The sequence below is a fragment of the Narcine bancroftii genome, chromosome 4 (genome assembly GCF_036971445.1).
Source record: "Narcine bancroftii isolate sNarBan1 chromosome 4, sNarBan1.hap1, whole genome shotgun sequence".
Classification (NCBI taxonomy): domain Eukaryota; kingdom Metazoa; phylum Chordata; class Chondrichthyes; order Torpediniformes; family Narcinidae; genus Narcine; species Narcine bancroftii.
The window spans coordinates 173,647,319-173,663,534 of record NC_091472.1 but is presented as its reverse complement, the minus strand read 5'-3'; the positions used below and the strand labels follow the sequence as shown (position 1 = coordinate 173,663,534).

Sequence of the window (16,216 nt, the reverse complement as noted above, 5' to 3'; positions counted from 1 at the left end):
GAACTGAAAACAAAGAGTTGGAAAAAATGAGTCATGTTCAGGTAAGCAAGTTGTAACAAGTGAGGTGTCGCAACTAAATATAATCTATATAATTAGTTAGTCAAAGAAACCAGATGCTGTATTATTGGCAAAGACAGGTGGGAAGTTGTGAGAGCACAAAGAATCTGCAAAGAGACAGAGAAGTTTTGTGAGTGGGCAAAACTGTGGCAATTGCGTATAAGATGGAGATTGTGAGGTTATCCATTGCGGTAGGTAATAGGGGAAAAGCAGAGTACTGCTTAAACAGTGAGAGACTGCAGAATGTAGCTGAAGAGAGATATCAGGATGTCCTTTCATAAGACAGAGAAGGCAGCAAATAATTAAGGACCTAACTGGAATCATAACCTAATATGGTTTAAAAGCAGAGAAATCTGCTGTCAAGGGACTCACACCAGAATCGAACTGCTGGAGTCTGGCTTGTGACTAGCTGAAGGGGTTTCAGGTATAGGAACAGGGATGCTGGAAGATGCCAAGGGCAAGAGAGTCTCCCGAGAGGCCTTGGGCACTGAAGACTTCCTGATTGTGTCAGAGGTTTGGATCTGAAGCTTGGGTTGCTGATGGTTTGGACCAATGATCTTCAAACTGCCCCTCTAAACTCACATTCCACTTAAGTATTCCCGATGCCATAAATGCTCTGTGATTAGCAAGGGGTTGCTTAGGGTTGTATGTGAGTGGAGAGAAAAGGTTTGAAAACCACAGTTTTAATCATAACCAATTGACTTGATATGTGCCAATGTTTTCTCAAGCAAAATATTGCAGTAATAATTGGGTCTAGAGCAGTATTTCTCAATCTTCCCTTCCCACTCACATCCCACCTTAAGCAATCCTTTACTAATCACAGAGCACTTATGGCATAGGGATTACTTAAGGTAGAATGTGAGTTTGAGGGGGCAGTTTGAAAACCACTGGTTTGGACTGAAGTCTGTGTGGCTGCAGAGGTTGTGGTGGCACTGGAGGCGAATCTACAGACACTCTGACTCTAAGGGACTCTCTTTTGCTTCTCTTTCTCTGATTATAAGGCGTGTGGGACAATTTCTTTGCCTGCCTTACAGCAGATTAAATGCAACTTTGTGCAATATTACATCTGTTTTAGTACGTGACAATAAAAAAAATCTTGAAATCTTGCAACAAATGTACAGGGCATTGGTGCACCACACAATGAGCATTGTATCTAGTCACCATCTTATTTAATGTATGTTGGACAACTTGCACCAGAGACAGAGCGCAAGACTCATTGGGGTCATAGAAGATAGATGCTAACCTGTGCCAAACTATTATTCTGCCTTGTCATGCTGCAGTATCAATGCTGCACAATCGCTCAGCAAATGGAGGTGTAAGGTGCTCCTTCTATCTGATAGCCTACAGGTCGAGCCTTCACCAAAGGAGAACAGAGGAGGCAACAACTACAATTCGGAGGGTCAGAGATCGTGACGGATGGAGAGACATGATCACTCATGCCGAATAGCAAGGCACCTGAAGAGAGAATCCACTGAACTGCACGAGGATCATATCCTTCCATACCTCTCCCATCCATGTACAAATTTTTCTTAGATGTCAAAATTGAGCATGCATTTACCACTTCAGCTAGCAGCTCATTCCCCACTCCCACAACAATTTGCGTGGAAAAAGGTCCCCCTTATATTCCCTTTATACTTTTTTCCCTTTCACCCTTAACCCATGTCCTCTAGTTTTTAAACTCACCTAACCTCAGTGGAAAAACCTCGCTTGCATTTACTTGATCTATGTCCATATAATTTTGTATACATCTATCAAATCTCCCCTTTCTCTTCTAAGCTCCGAGGAATAAAGTCCTAATTGTTGAACCCTTCCCTGTAACTCAGTTCTTCAAGTCCCAGCAATATTCTTGTACATCTCTGCACTCTTTCAACCTTATTAATATTCTTCCATACCTCTCAATCAGGGTCAGGTGACCAAAATTGCACACAATACCCCAAATCTGGCATCACCAATGTCTTATACAACTTCACCATTACATCCCAACTCCTTTTTTTAATTTTTTGGTTTATGAAGCCCAATGTGCCAAAAACTTAGTTTAGGAATCAATCTGCCGGTGACGCCACTTTCAGGGAATTAAGATTCCGTGTTCCCAGATCCTACTGTTCTACTACACTCCAAAGTGCCCAGTCATTTGGTTTGTCCTTCCAAATTGTAACACCTCACATTTGTCTGCTTTAAATTCCATCTGCCACTTTGCAGCACTTTTTTTTTATATAGCTGGTCTAGATCTCTCTTCAAACTTTGAAAGTCTACTGTCTACTACACCTCCAATTTTTGTATCATCTGCAAACTTGTTAATACAATTTAGCACATTATCTTCAGATCACTGATATAGATGACAAACAACAGTGGATCCAGTACCAAGCCTTGAGGCATACCACTAGTCGCAGCCCTCCAGTCTGAGAAGCAATCATCCACTACAACTCTCTAGCTTCTTGGGGGAGATGCCATGTGATGCTGTAGGATTAGGACATAGGAACCTGATCCTCCTGGAAAACTAGTAAAAAAATTATTAAATAAGTAATGTTTTAAAGTAATTAAATTTTTTAAAGTATACTTAAACACTGAAATAATACTTTAAAAATGCCTCCAAAGAAAAAAACTGTTGCAGCCTTACCTGGAGCCCGACATGAAGACTAGAAGAGATTGGAGGCCTACATTGAGTTTGAAACAGGGAACTAGCATTCGAGTTGTTCCCTGGGTGAGTGAAGCTGTGAGGGGTCATCTACTACAGTGGCAGAGAGATGGCGATGGGGAAGAACCCAGAAGTGTACTGCACATGCGCGAAAAGTTGGGGCTTCAGTGACAGAATCAGAAGAGGAGTCGGGCTTGCAAAAGTCTGCAGGAACCATAGTTCAAGAGAAGACCATGCAGTTCTTGGATTTAGTCTCAAAATCTGCCAAATTAGTCAATGGCCATTGTTGCATTGGATTACCTTCAAAGGAAAGTCCTATGAAAGTGTTGGTTAATCCCTTGGACACAAAGTCTGATCTTGAAGTTCCAACTAGAAGCATTATGGATCTTGAATTAGGATCTGCTCTTCCTCATCCTAATGATCACAAAATGGTGGATGTTGCTTCCTTAATCCCTGATGCACAACCTATTCTCAATGACCCAATAGCCAGTTTTGTATCTATTGTTGGAAGTTTTAAAATTCAGCCAGAAAGATGTGGATGCTGCAATGCGAGCTGTAAAACGAGAGCTCACTGTCCAGGAAGATACAACTTTGGAATTGAAACAGAATCATGAGAAAAGCCTTGAATAGAGTGCAGAGATGAAAAAGGTTATTGATGAATGTGTTAAAATCGGTTTCCAAATGATGGAGGCCTGTGACAAAAAGAATGAAAAGGCCAAGGCAGAGCTAGGGAAAATAACAAAAGAAAAACAGCAAGCCTGAAAGGAGATGAATTTGATTGAAACATCATTTTCTGAGTTGTTCAAACAATTTGAGAAACAAGAAGTACAGGAATGGATGTGTTGGATTCAGGATCTTCATAAGATGGAAAACTTTAAGAATGACAAATGCTTCAAACCCACAAACTTTGGAACGGTGGCATCTGCTCAACTGCACCATTTTGCTGATGCGAACTGTTGGTTACCTGTTACTGCAGAATAACCATGGTCAGAAAATGAGCAAACATGAGATGCATTGAGGCTGTACCTTATTAATTCCCCTGTGGAAAGAGCAGAATTTATGGTTTAAAGAAGATGTTCTCTAGGTTGTCTTCCTACCTTGGTAAAATGCATACAGATTCCTTATTCAGAATATTTAGAGATTGCAGAATGAAGAGGGTATTCGATTTCTTTTCAATGAGAGTACAGTTGACGACAGTGACAACATCATGAATAAATGGATGCGTTCATTTACACATTTCCTAATGCAATTTTCAAATGCAGAAATGGAAGCATGCAAGCTCAGACTATGGTGACTGTGGTGCCCAGACTAGTCAAATTTGTGGGCATGCTCACGAACTGGTTTGTGCAAATGAAACATAGAAGGTTAAAGGGTGAAAATGGTAATGAGAATTGTGAAAGAGCTTTGGAAACTTTATTTGCTGTTCTATTCGACATGTGCAGGCTGATGCCACCCTTTACACCACACATGTCAAACTCTGGCCCGCGGGCCAAATTTGGCCTGCGATATAATTATATTTGGCCTGCAAGATCATATCAAAAATGTATTAGAGGTGGCCCGCTGGCCGCCGCGCCAATATAGCGCATGCACAGTAACCGCTGTGTCCCAGGGTGAGAGAGAGAGAGAAAAATTCTGGTCCTTGAAAAGTAGTGGTGGGTGGTTTTATAAACACACTGTCGTGTCCCCCCGCCCACCCCCCCACCACAGCGTGGCCTGGACGGTGACAGGGGAAGCAAAAGCTGCTTTCCAGCGCCCGGAACCCCAGTGGCACAGCGTTTCTTGGAGCTGCAGATGGAGTCGGGACGCCGGAGGGAAGATTGGGGCTCCCCGCCAGGCGATGGGGGCGCCGGCCGCCGTGCGCCTTCCCACCGGACCAGCGGCGGGTGCCCGGAGTACACGTGGAGAGCGAGGCTGGTCGGGCAGGTAGGGTGGAACCCCCCGCCAATCTCGGAGTGGCGTGGGCTGGATCGGGATTAGCTGCGCTCACCTGCTCCTCCACCGCTGACCGGGATCCCAGCGCGGTCCTGAGCGCGGAGACTACCCTGGAAAGGTCCTGGGACACAGGCACGGAAAGAAAAGGGGGTCCGGGAGAAACTCAGCAGGTCAAGGGGGGTCCGGGAGAAACTCAGCAGGTCAAGGGAGGTCCAGGAGAAACTCAGCAAGTCAAGGGGGTCCAGGAGAAACTCAGCAGGTCAAAGGGGGATCCGGGAGAAACTCAGCAGGTCAAAGGGGGATCCGGGAGAAACTCAGCAGGTCAAAGGGGGATCCGGGAGAAACTCAGCAGGTCAAAGGGGGATCCGGGAGAAACTCAGCAGGTCAAAGGGGGATCCGGGAGAAACTCAGCAGGTCAAAGGGGGATCCGGGAGAAACTCAGCAGGTCAAGGGGGGGTCCAAGAGAAACTCAGCAGGGCAAGGGGGGAGGGGTCCGGGAGAAACTCAGAAGGTCAAGGGAAGGGGGTCTGGGAGAAACTCAGCAGGTCAAAGGGGGTCTGGGAGAAACTCAGCAGGTCAAGGGGGGTCCGGCAGAAACTCAGCAGGTCAAGGGGGGTCCGGAAGAAACTCAGCAGGTCAAGGGGGGTCCGGCAGAAACTCAGGGGGGGCCTGACCTCACCAGGACCATTGCCAACTCCCCCTCCCTGCCACAGGCCGATGGTGACGGGGCCGCCGATCCGCCGAGATGCCGCCCTGCAGCGAGAGCCGATGCCCCCGCACTGTCGTTGTCCAACCCGATCGCCCACAAACCTCGCCCTCCCGCACACAGGCCTGAGTAAGTATTATGAACTTTAATCTCAGGATAAAACGATCTTCCAATCGTTTCATGTCACAGTGATAAATATATTCCTGGTTAAAAATGGTCCTGCACCTGGATACAAGCTCATTAGGCATAAAACTTGAAAAGTGTGTAAATCAAAGGATATCTGTACCAATGGAAAAAGGGCATGGCAAATAACCCTGCTAGAGTTCATGCCCACAATCAGTCACCCATTTGATTGTTTCAGGAATCATGTTATTCTCCCACATTCTCAATAGCCCTCAGATTTTACTATTCGACAGCACACTAGCAACATTTGACAAATCCTCTATAGAGAAATATTATTTATTGAATATTTTATTTCTCATTTGTTAATGCTTCTGGAAAAAGTTTATCCAAAACTATTATTAAACATTTATTTTAATAAGAAAAAGTTTAACATTACATATGTTGAGAGAAGAGAAAACATGCAGATGTTGTTGAAAATTTTCAATAAATATTTAGTTCGGCCCTCAACTTAGTCCAAGTTTTTAATTTTGGCCCTCCGTGAATTTGAGTTTGACACCCCTGCTTTACACCATTTATCACTGAACTCATGAACCAGAACACAAAGCATTTGGTTGATCCATCCTCTGGAGAAAATAAGGATACACAAAACACTCACTACCTCAAGCTTCCAAAAGTAAGGGAATCTTACTGACAAATTGAGGCAGTAGTCACCCAACTGCAGTCAGTTTTTGAGCTTGGAAGAGTGATCCAAGACAAAAAGACCCTTCCTGTTAAGTACCCTCAGAAAGAAGTTGAGGTTATTCACCAGGATTCAGAAGCACAGAACGAGCCGTTCGATTACAGCGGGCTTGGAATTCGTGTTCTGGAAATGAGCCACAGATCAACAGACTTAATCAAAATTGTCAACACTGCAGAAAATGACCTGCAAGAACTATTAAAATTTCCTGAAAACAGCAAAGTGATCTTTCTCCAGAGAGGCGGAACTGGACAGTTGAGTCCCATAAATCCCATAAATCTTATGGGATTACAAGAAGGGAGGAGAGCAGATTATGTGGTTACTGGAGCCTGGTCTGCTAATGCACCCAAAGAAGCTCAGAGAAAAATTGGATGTGCTGGGGTGACTGTGGTAATAATCAAAGAGGATCTTCTGGGATATACACTGAAAGAATCTCCAGCCATTTTTGACTAGAAAGTGCAAGGGAGTTGCAGCTCTATGTACAACACTCCAGCAACCAACAGTATTAACATTATGGGATTGGTCTTGCAATGGATCAAAAATTCTGGGGGTTGCTGAAGCAATGGGCCAGAACAGTGCAGTGAAATCAAAGCTGATTTATGATTAAATTGATGGATCAAATAGATTTTATGTGCATTTGGCTGCTTCAACCTGCAGAAACACAATAAATATTCCAATACACGATAGGAATGCAAATGTAGACTGTGTTCTTGAAACAGAGTTTCTTGACAAAGCTAAGAATAACATGACATCATTAAAGGGCCGCAGATCTGTTGGTGGAATTCAAATATCTTTATATAATGCTGATATAGTGGAAGAAACCCAAAATCTGGCTGACTTTTTTTGGACCTTGCCCCTTGCTGACTACACAGCTACAGACTTTACTGGTCCAGAGTGGTGGTAAAGATCACTCTTTTCAAGGGTATGTGCTGGTAACTTCTAGCCTATGAAGAATGAAGTAAGATCTACATAATATTGGAATTTACTGTATTTGATTGTTATTTATTATTGTGTAATTATTATTTGAGACTTTTGATCCTCTTCATTAGGTGCATATATATTGACCAAATTCCAAAATTCTGAATATATCTGACACTTTATCATTACATTCCTCCCTGCTGGATCTATTATTTCCTCCTCTATTTTGATTGGTACATTTTTATTGATTAATATAGCTACATCTCTGGTTTTTGAGTTATATGATGCTGCTGTTACGTGCCCTACCCAATCTCTCCTTAATTTCTTGTGATCCACTTCAGTTAGATCCATTTCCTGCACGAATGCTATATCTATTTTTTCTTTTTTCAGTAAATTTAATAGCCTCTTCCTTTTGATTTGGTTATGTATTCCATTAATATTTATAGTCATATAGTTCAACATGGCCATCTCATACTCTGTTTACACCTCATTTCCGCTTCCTCACCACCACCTTTCCCCTTTTCCCCATTTTCATCTCTGTTTTCTTTTTTGAATGCACTGTATGACAACACTTCTAAAACATAAAATACTTCAACCACTCCCACATCTAAAATTCCTTTAACACCAAGTGTCTCGTCTCCCCCCCCCCCATCTCTGTGTTGCCCCTTGTCCCTTGCCGGGCAACTACAACTCCCCTCTCCATTCGGACTGCGAACCCGTTCACAAGTGTCAACTAATTTCGCAGTGACTGTTATTCTCTCCCACCCAACCCCCTCCAAGAAAGAAGAAAAAAAGTGAAGAAAAAGCAAAGCCCCAGATACACAAAACACAATAAATAAAAGATAAAAGTGTGGGGAAAATGGCACCCAAGAAAGAAAAACCAAAAATAATGGGAAAAAAAAGGAAAGACGCCGGAAGAGAAAGGTGAAGGCTTTACCTGCACAAAAAAGCAGGGACCCGCCGTGGAAAGAGGAGCCCGCTCCCCGAGGTTAGTGGAGACCCCACAGGGTCGTGATCCACTGACCACGGGACTGCAAAATTGGCTCACTGAGCCAAACAGAGGTGCGCAACTGCGCATGACAAGGAGAACACCGACGGGAGGGGGGACCAGCTGTGGAGTAAAAATCCACAGCACGAACAGCAGAGCTCCCAGCTGGAAGATAAAGAAAGCAACGGGAAAGGGTGGGGTGAGAAAGAAAAATGGAAGCAGGAGACACAACAGATAACCAGCCCAGGAGAGGACCAACATCAAGAAACCATGAAAAAAAATGCCCAACAAACTGAGACAAGCAGCTCAACAAGAAAGACAGAAGAGACAAAGATACAAGGAAGAGAAATAGAAATAGTAAACCCAAGAGCAGACACAGAAGAAGAACACCAAGTTCTGCACAGAGGAATAGGAGGTAAAATGAATGGACAGTACATAGATAAAAAAAATTTCAAGAACAAATGAAGCATTAAAAAAATGGTTGACACTAGAATTTAGTGAAGTGAAAAAATGAAAACTGCAGAAGAAAAAGTGAGTAGAATAGAGCTGGTCATAACAGATGTAGGGAAAGGATTAGAAAATGTGGAAGAACGTGTAATGGCGGTAGAAATGGAAGTGAACAACTTAGAAAGAAAATTGGAAGAAAGTGACAAAAAAGTTAAAGAAATATAGTTGTTAGCTCAGAAGATGGATATAATGGAAAACTATAGTAGGCAAAACAATATAAAGATAGTGGGCCTTAAGGAAGATGAAGAAGGCAAAGATGTGAAAGAATTTATAAAAGAATGGATCCCATAAGTCCTGGGAATGACAGGAAGGAATGGAAATAGAAAGGACACACAGAACATTAGCCCCGAACCCATAGTCACAACAAAAACCAAGATCCATTTTAGTAAAATTTCTGAGATACACGACAAGAGAAAATATATTGGAGAAGACAATGAATAAAATTAGAGAAGACAAAAAAACCACTGGAGTACAAAGGTCAAAAAAAATTTTCTACCCAGACACAAATTTTGAACTCCTAAAGAAGAGTAAGGAGTTTAACGCAGCAAAATCGATCCTATGGAAAAAAGGCCATAAATTTATGTTAAGATTTCCAGCGGTGCTTAAAATAGTTATCCCGGGGGAGCAAAACAGACTTTTCTCAGATCCCGAGAAAGCACAAGAATTTGCAGAATGCTTGCAAGACAGAAAGAGAGATGAAGAGATGTAACAAGAACAAAGAACGACAACAAACTACATATAAAGATGTAAAAATAATGTATAAGAACTAAAGGAGGGAAGAAAAGGGAAGTAAGGGAGAAGGGGGGAAAAACAAAAAGAGAGGGGTTAAAAAAAATTTTTTAAAGAAAAAGAGAAGTAGAGGGGGAGGACACATCCTTAAGGAGCACCTGTGTTGATCGACAGTGACAAGAAGACGTTGTTTCCAATCTGCACTGACTGTGGTCTTCCAATGAGGAAGTCAAGGATCTAGTTGCAGATTGGGGTACAAAAGCCCAGGGTTTGGTGCTTGTTGAACAGCATTGAGGGAAAAATGGTGTTGTAAACTGTGCTATAGTTGATGAAGAGCAGACGTATGTATCAGTTGCTGTTTTCAATTCAAGGTGACCTAGAGCTGAGTGAAGAGCCAGTGATATTATGTCTGCTGTGGAATGATTGCAACGACAGGTGAATTGTAGTGGGTCCAGACCTCTGCTTAGGTACGTGTTCTTTCTGGCCGTGATCGATCTCTCAAAGCATTTTATTGCAGTAGATTTGAGTGCTACTGGGCGATAGTCATGAGGTAGCTCACACTGTTCTTGGGCACCGGGATGATTGATGCCCTTTTGAAGCAGGTGGGGACCTTGGACTGCAGCAGTGAGAGATTGAAAATTGGTTGGGCGTCAAGACCTGTTGCCTTGCGAGGATTTTCCCTCTTGAATGATGTTCTGACATCATCCTTAGACACAGTTATCACAGGGTTCTCAGCCTTTGTCTGGATTCTCAAAGGCACTGTTGGGTTCTCCTTCTCAAAGCAGACATAGAGGGTGTTCACCTCATGAGGTAATGAAGCATCACAGCTTCACCCTCACTTTGTTGGCTATATTGGCCTGCACATCCTGCCAAAGCTGGCGTGTCTCTGTCTCTAGCTTCCTCTGAAATTGCCACTTTGTTGTTGAAATAGCCCTGCAGGTCATACCTGGACTTTTTGTAGAGATCTGGATCCCCAGCTTTAACGCCCATGATCTTGCCCTCAGCAATTTGCGAATCCGCTGATTCATCCAAAGTTTCTTGTTGGGGAACACCCGGTATGTGCGCATGGACACACACTTGTCCACACAGGACTTGATGAAGTCGGTGACACGTTACCTATTCATTCAAGTCTAAGGATGAGTTCTTGAGACTGGTCCAGTCCACCGATTCAAAGCAGTTCTATAGACGTTCTTCTGCCTCCCTTGACCATACTTTCGCCCTCTTCACTACTGGTCTCTGCTTGTACGCCAGGAGTAGAAGTACAGCCAGGGGATGAGACTTGCCCAAGTGCAGTTGTGGTATGGCTCAGTAGGCATTCTTCATGGTGATGTAGCAGTGGTTGAGTGTGTTGGCTCCTCTGGTCTCGCATGTGACATGTTGCTGGTAGTTCGTTAAAGTCTTCTTCAGGTTGGCCTGATTGAAGTCCCCTGAATAATCAGGAAGGCATCAGGATGTGGTACATCATGGCTGCTAATTACAGTGCTCAGTCCCTCCAGTGCTATCCTGACGTTAGCCTGGGGTGAAATGTACACTGCAACCAGGATGATGGCAGTGAACTCTCTCAGCAAGTAGGTGGCACTTGATCGCCAGATGTGCCAGGTCGGGGAAGCAGGACGGAAATACAACCACCTTATTTGTGCACCACGATGACAAAAATGCCTCATCCCCTGGCTTTTCCTGAAGCTGGTGTCAACACGGTGGAAGGTGTAGTCCATGGGCTGTAGTGCCATGTCCAAGATGTCCCTCATTTAACCATGTTTTTGTGAAGCACATCACACAGCACTCCCTGATGTCATCTGGTTCAGAGTTCGTTGAGTTTGTTTTCCAAGGATTGTACATTAGCCAGGAGGATGGAAGCCTCAGGGTCTGGTGTCTTAATTTAACCTGTACCCCCCCCCTTTGCGTCCACGTGGACGGATCATCTTTAATTGGCCTTTGGTGTCTGGTAACTCCTGTGGTGTTGAAATGGTTTGTTCAATGTCCTTTTAAATCTCCTGTGATGTTTAAATGGATTGGGTGACTGCTCTTTGTGATTCCCGCAAAGTTTGCATGATGTTTAACTTGCCTGAACTTCAGCTGTTTAAAGGTCTCGCATTCCAACAGAGACTGCAATTTCTGCCAAATCCCAGGCCTGCTACCATCCTTATTCACAGATAAGTTTGATTCCATGGTTACGGGGTTGACTTTTAATAGTTCTGAACAAGAATATTTGGCAATTCCCATCAGAGCTGCAAGTTAAGAGTCTCCACTATAAGGCGACATCTTGGAACAAGAAGATACAAAAAGCTTCAAGTATATAAAGAGTAAGAGAGGTGAGAGTCGATATAGGACAACCTGAAAATGACAATGAAGAAATAATAATGGGAGACAAGCAGTTGACAGTGGACCCATGAGTATTTTGCAGCAGTCTTCACTGTGGAAGACACTAGCAGTGAGTCAGATATCCAAGGATATCAGGGAAGTGAGTGCAGAGGGAAGAGGCTCAAAAAGCTGACAAGTCTGAGAGTGGATAAATCTGGACTGGATGGATTGAACCCTTGGGTTCTGAAAGAAGTAGCGATAGAGACTGTGGAGGCATTGGTAATGATCTTTCAAGAATCAATAGATTCTGGCATGGTACTGCCACTTCTTTGCCCAATGTTAGAAAATGTCTGGTCATGCACTTTGGTAGAAGAAATTGGAGAGAAAATTGAAAATTCCCAGATGAAAAGGGACTTGGGAGCACTCATACAGATTAACCTGAAGGTAAATTTGCAGGTTGAGTCAGTTGTGAAGGAAAAGTCTGAAATTAAATGTGCAAGGAGAGATAACGGTGGAGAGAAGGAATGAAAAAAAAAATTGCAAATGCATGTAGAACCATAGAACAGTTCAGCACAGAAATAAGCCTCAAGGCCCTTCTAGTTTGTGACAACTATTATTTGCTGGAAGAGAATGTTAGGATCCCCAGCAAGGCCAGGCAGCCTCTGTGGTGATGCCTCGCATTCTCACCTCTCCTCACTACAACTCAACACAACCCGAATTTGTTTCTGGGCTCGATAAAAAGTCCGCCTTTTGACATCACATTGGCAGGTCCGACCTCGTAGGGCAGTGGCAGTTCAAAGCCCGTTAACACCAGTGGGCACCAGCTTGCGGCAGATCCCGAGGTAGCTGCTCTGCTTGGAGGGGGTCAAGGACCCACCTTGTCCTTTCTTCCCTCCCTTCCTCCCTCCCTCCAAGTGGAAGATTAACCGTTAGGCAGAGTAGCATTAAGCCTAGAGACCTGAGAGCAAAAAATTTATTTAATTGAGTGTACACAAGAGTATTTTGGATGACATTTGCATTTTTTCCCATAACTGGAATATGACAAATATTATTTTGTTTTTTAAATTAGGCTCCAAACAGATAAACATTTTGAAATAATGCTTTTAGGAATTTGTGTTTACTAAGATGAGATTATTATGTCACGAGTAAGACAGGGAGCAAAGCCTGTTGAAACATGAATGCCAGTACTGTGAAATCTATAAAATATGATGGTAAAGAGAAATATTACTTTAGTGAGTTCACATTTTACCACTCCATAACAAAAAGTGAGAAATTCAGAAGTTGGCTGTGCTATTCTCCAAGCACAGGAAAAGCATTCAAGACCATGCTTGATCTCCCCCATCCTCTTTCCACCCCACTCCCCCATCCTCTTTCCACCCTACACTCCCCATCCTCTTTCCACCCTACACTCCCCATCCTCTTTCCACCCCGCTCCCCCCATCCTCTTTCCACCCCGCTCCCCCCATCCTCTTTCCACCCCGCTCCCCCCATCCTCTTTCCACCCCGCTCCCCCATCCTCTTTCCACCCCGCTCCCCCCATCCTCTTTCCACCCCGCTCCCCCCATCCTCTTTCCACCCCGCTCCCCCATCCTCTTTCCACCCCGCTCCCCCATCCTCTTTCCACCCCGCTCCCCCCATCCTCTTTCCACCCCGCTCCCCCCATCCTCTTTCCACCCCGCTCCCCATCCTCTTTCCACCCCGCTCCCCCCATCCTCTTTCCACCCCGCTCCCCCATCCTCTTTCCACCCCGCTCCCCCATCCTCTTTCCACCCCGCTCCCCCATCCTCTTTCCACCCCGCTCCCCCATCCTCTTTCCACCCCACTCCCCTCCATCCTCTTTCCACCCCACTCCCCCCATCCTCTTTCCACCTCACTCCCCCATCCTCTTTCCACCTCACTCCCTCCATCCTCTTTCCACCTCACTCCCCCATCCTCTTTCCACCTCACTCCCTCCATCCTCTTTCCACCTCACTCCCCCCATCCTCTTTCCACCCCACTTTCCCACCCCCCCTCCTTCATCATTCCCCCATCCTCTTTCCACCTCACTCCCTCCATCCTCTTTCCACCTCACTCCCTCCATCCTCTTTCCACCTCACTCCCCCCATCCTCTTTCCACCTCACTCCCTCCATCCTCTTTCCATCTCACTCCCCCCCATCCTCTTGCCACCCCACTTTCCCACCCCCCCTCCTTCATCATTCCCTCCTGTCATCCCTTTTCCAGCCGCCGCCGCTACTCACGTTTCCTGGATCCCGCTCCCCTTACTCCTGAAACGAAAGTGAAAGACAACGGTGCAGGCGGGGCAGAGGCGTCTAATTGAAAGAGAGTGATTGGGCTTTTTTTAAGTGTGGGAAGGTACTCTTTTTGTCCCATTTGTTCTCAGCAGAAACTGACTTCACGGTCCAAACGCCCAAAGAAACTCAGCCAAGGGAATCCAAATTGGAAATGCCGAACTGGTCCGTGAACTCCCTGCATTTAACCAATTCTGTTCATGTCAAAGCGCATTAAAGATACAACACACAAACGTGCTGGAGTAACTCAGCAGGTCACGCAGCATCTTGAAGTAGCAAAACGTTTTGGGCGTGAGCCCTTCTTCAAGCTATGAGCTATGAGCCAGGCGCTTGAATAAAAAGGAGGGGGAGGGGGCAGGAACACAGAGGGGGGCAGGAATCCAGGGGGCGGGGGCAGGAACCCAGGGGGAGGGGCAGGAACGCAGGGGGAGGGGCAGGAACGCAGGGGGAGGGGCAGGAACGCAGGGGGAGGGGCAGGAACCCAGGGGGGGGCAGGAACACAGGGAGAGGGGGCAGGAACGCAGGGGGAGGGGCAGGAACCCAGGGGGAGGCGCAGGAACGCAGGGGGAGGGGCAGGAACCCAGGGGGGAGGGCCATGAACCCAGGGGGGAGGGGCAGGAACAGAGGGGGGCAGGAACCCAGAGGGGGGGCAGGAACCCAGGGAGAGGGGGCAGGAACGCAGGGGGAGGGGCAGGAACGCAGGGGGAGGGGCAGGAACCCAGGGGGAGGGGCAGGAACCCAGGGGGAGGGGCAGGAACCCAGGGGGGGCAGGAACGCAGGGGGAGGGGCAGGAACCCAGGGGGGAGGGCCAGGAACCCAGGGGGAGGGGCAGGAACAGAGGGGGGCAGGAACCCAGAGGGGGGCAGGAACCCAGAGGGGGGCAGGAACCCAGAGGGGGGCAGGAACCCAGGGAGAGGGGGCAGGAACGCAGGGGGAGGGGCATGAACTCAGGGGGAGGGAAGAAAAGCTGAGAAGTGATGGGGGAGAAATACCCTCTGAAAGGAGAGGGAAGGGGGCGCGAGCTGGAGAAAGTGAGGACAGGGAACAAGGGGGGCGGGTTGAACTGAAACTGGGGAAGTCAATGTTCATACTGTCTGGTTGGAGAGTGACCGGACAATTATTAGGGATCAAGGCTCACGAAGAATAGACCCAAACGCACAACTCAGAGACAGGTCAGTTGGTCGATTATCAGAATCTTTACTGGGGATCAGTGCACAGGTGGTCAAAAAACACGAGCAAGTAGATTAACACTCGGGAAGAAGTCTGGACCACCTGTGACAGAGAGGGAAGAGAACACCCAGCTTATATGCACAAGGGGAGGATAACAAGTCACAGGAGGGAAACAGGAATGTGTCCTCTTTCCTCCGTAGGTTATTTGTGATTTTCTCCAGGGCAATGCAACTCTGCATTTCCATATTCCAGCGTGTGGTATTTAGCTGGCAGTCTGTGTTGATGGAAAACTCACCCACCCTCCTTCTCCCTGATTCCCCCCATTCCCATTATTACCCAACCCCATCTTGACCATCTCTGTTATGACCTTCCTCAGCTTTCTTGATCTGTTCCCCCTCAACTATTCCCCACATCTTACCCCCCCCCCCTTTTTGGTACGGTGCCACCCCACTGGGGGCAGTGGAAAGATCCAAGGTGATGAGAAAAAAAGGGACAGTCCAAACATTTGTTTGTACCTTGGTGACGTGGTCTGGACAGGACATGTTCCACATGCCAGCCAGATCAGACAGCAGACGCCGCGGAGACTGGTGATCATCGTCTGCAAGGGCCAAGGTTTTAGGGTTGTAAGCATTGCAAGTTAACTTCAGTCTTGTAATGTACATTTAAATTATAATAAAAGGTAATGATTGGGGGACCCCACGATATTTCCTTATGTTTTTCTGCTGTGATTTACATTTGTTATTTTGCAAGAAGTGCTTTGTTTTGTTCTCCTTTGTAGCGGCACACAATATATTCATTTATTTATACATATGTAACATCAGGCAGCATTAACTTGTACTTCATAAATGCACATATACATGTTATGCACATAAAGGCAATGTTATGTTGCCAACATGTCGTAGTTTTCGTTAGGTATTTATGTCTAACTGTAACTTCTAATATTAAGCAGTTCTTAAGTATTTGATTTTTTAGTTTCACATTCGTACTTGTATTGATGTGTCACGTACTTTTCCCAGCAATTGCATTATGTTTTTTCTGCTGCATTTTGCTGTGTTTGCCATGATTTTTACAAATAACGTTTAGTTGCAGAATAAAATATAGCCACAGCACAGCAAAGAAGAAAGT

At 45.6% G+C, this 16,216-nt stretch overlaps 2 protein-coding genes across 11 annotated transcripts in view; one reads left to right on the top strand and one right to left on the bottom strand.

The window, feature by feature from the left end:
- The window catches only part of LOC138761245 (protein PML-like), a 29,569-nt gene extending 15,331 nt beyond the window's left edge, over positions 1 to 14,238 (bottom strand). Inside the window, exons 1-2 of one of the 2 annotated variants that reach the window (XM_069933055.1) lie at positions 13,871 to 14,238; positions 2,436 to 2,554 (exon numbers count right to left, since the gene is read on the bottom strand). In XM_069933055.1, coding sequence (XP_069789156.1) covers positions 2,436 to 2,471 — 36 coding nt within the window. In that variant the 5' untranslated portion in view covers positions 2,472 to 2,554; positions 13,871 to 14,238. The remainder of the gene's footprint in view (positions 1 to 2,435; positions 2,555 to 13,870) is intronic. The other variant, XM_069933056.1, reaches the window with a different exon arrangement.
- The window catches only part of patz1 (POZ/BTB and AT hook containing zinc finger 1), a 749,193-nt gene that overhangs the window by 552,143 nt on the left and 180,834 nt on the right, over positions 1 to 16,216 (top strand). The window lies entirely within an intron of this gene.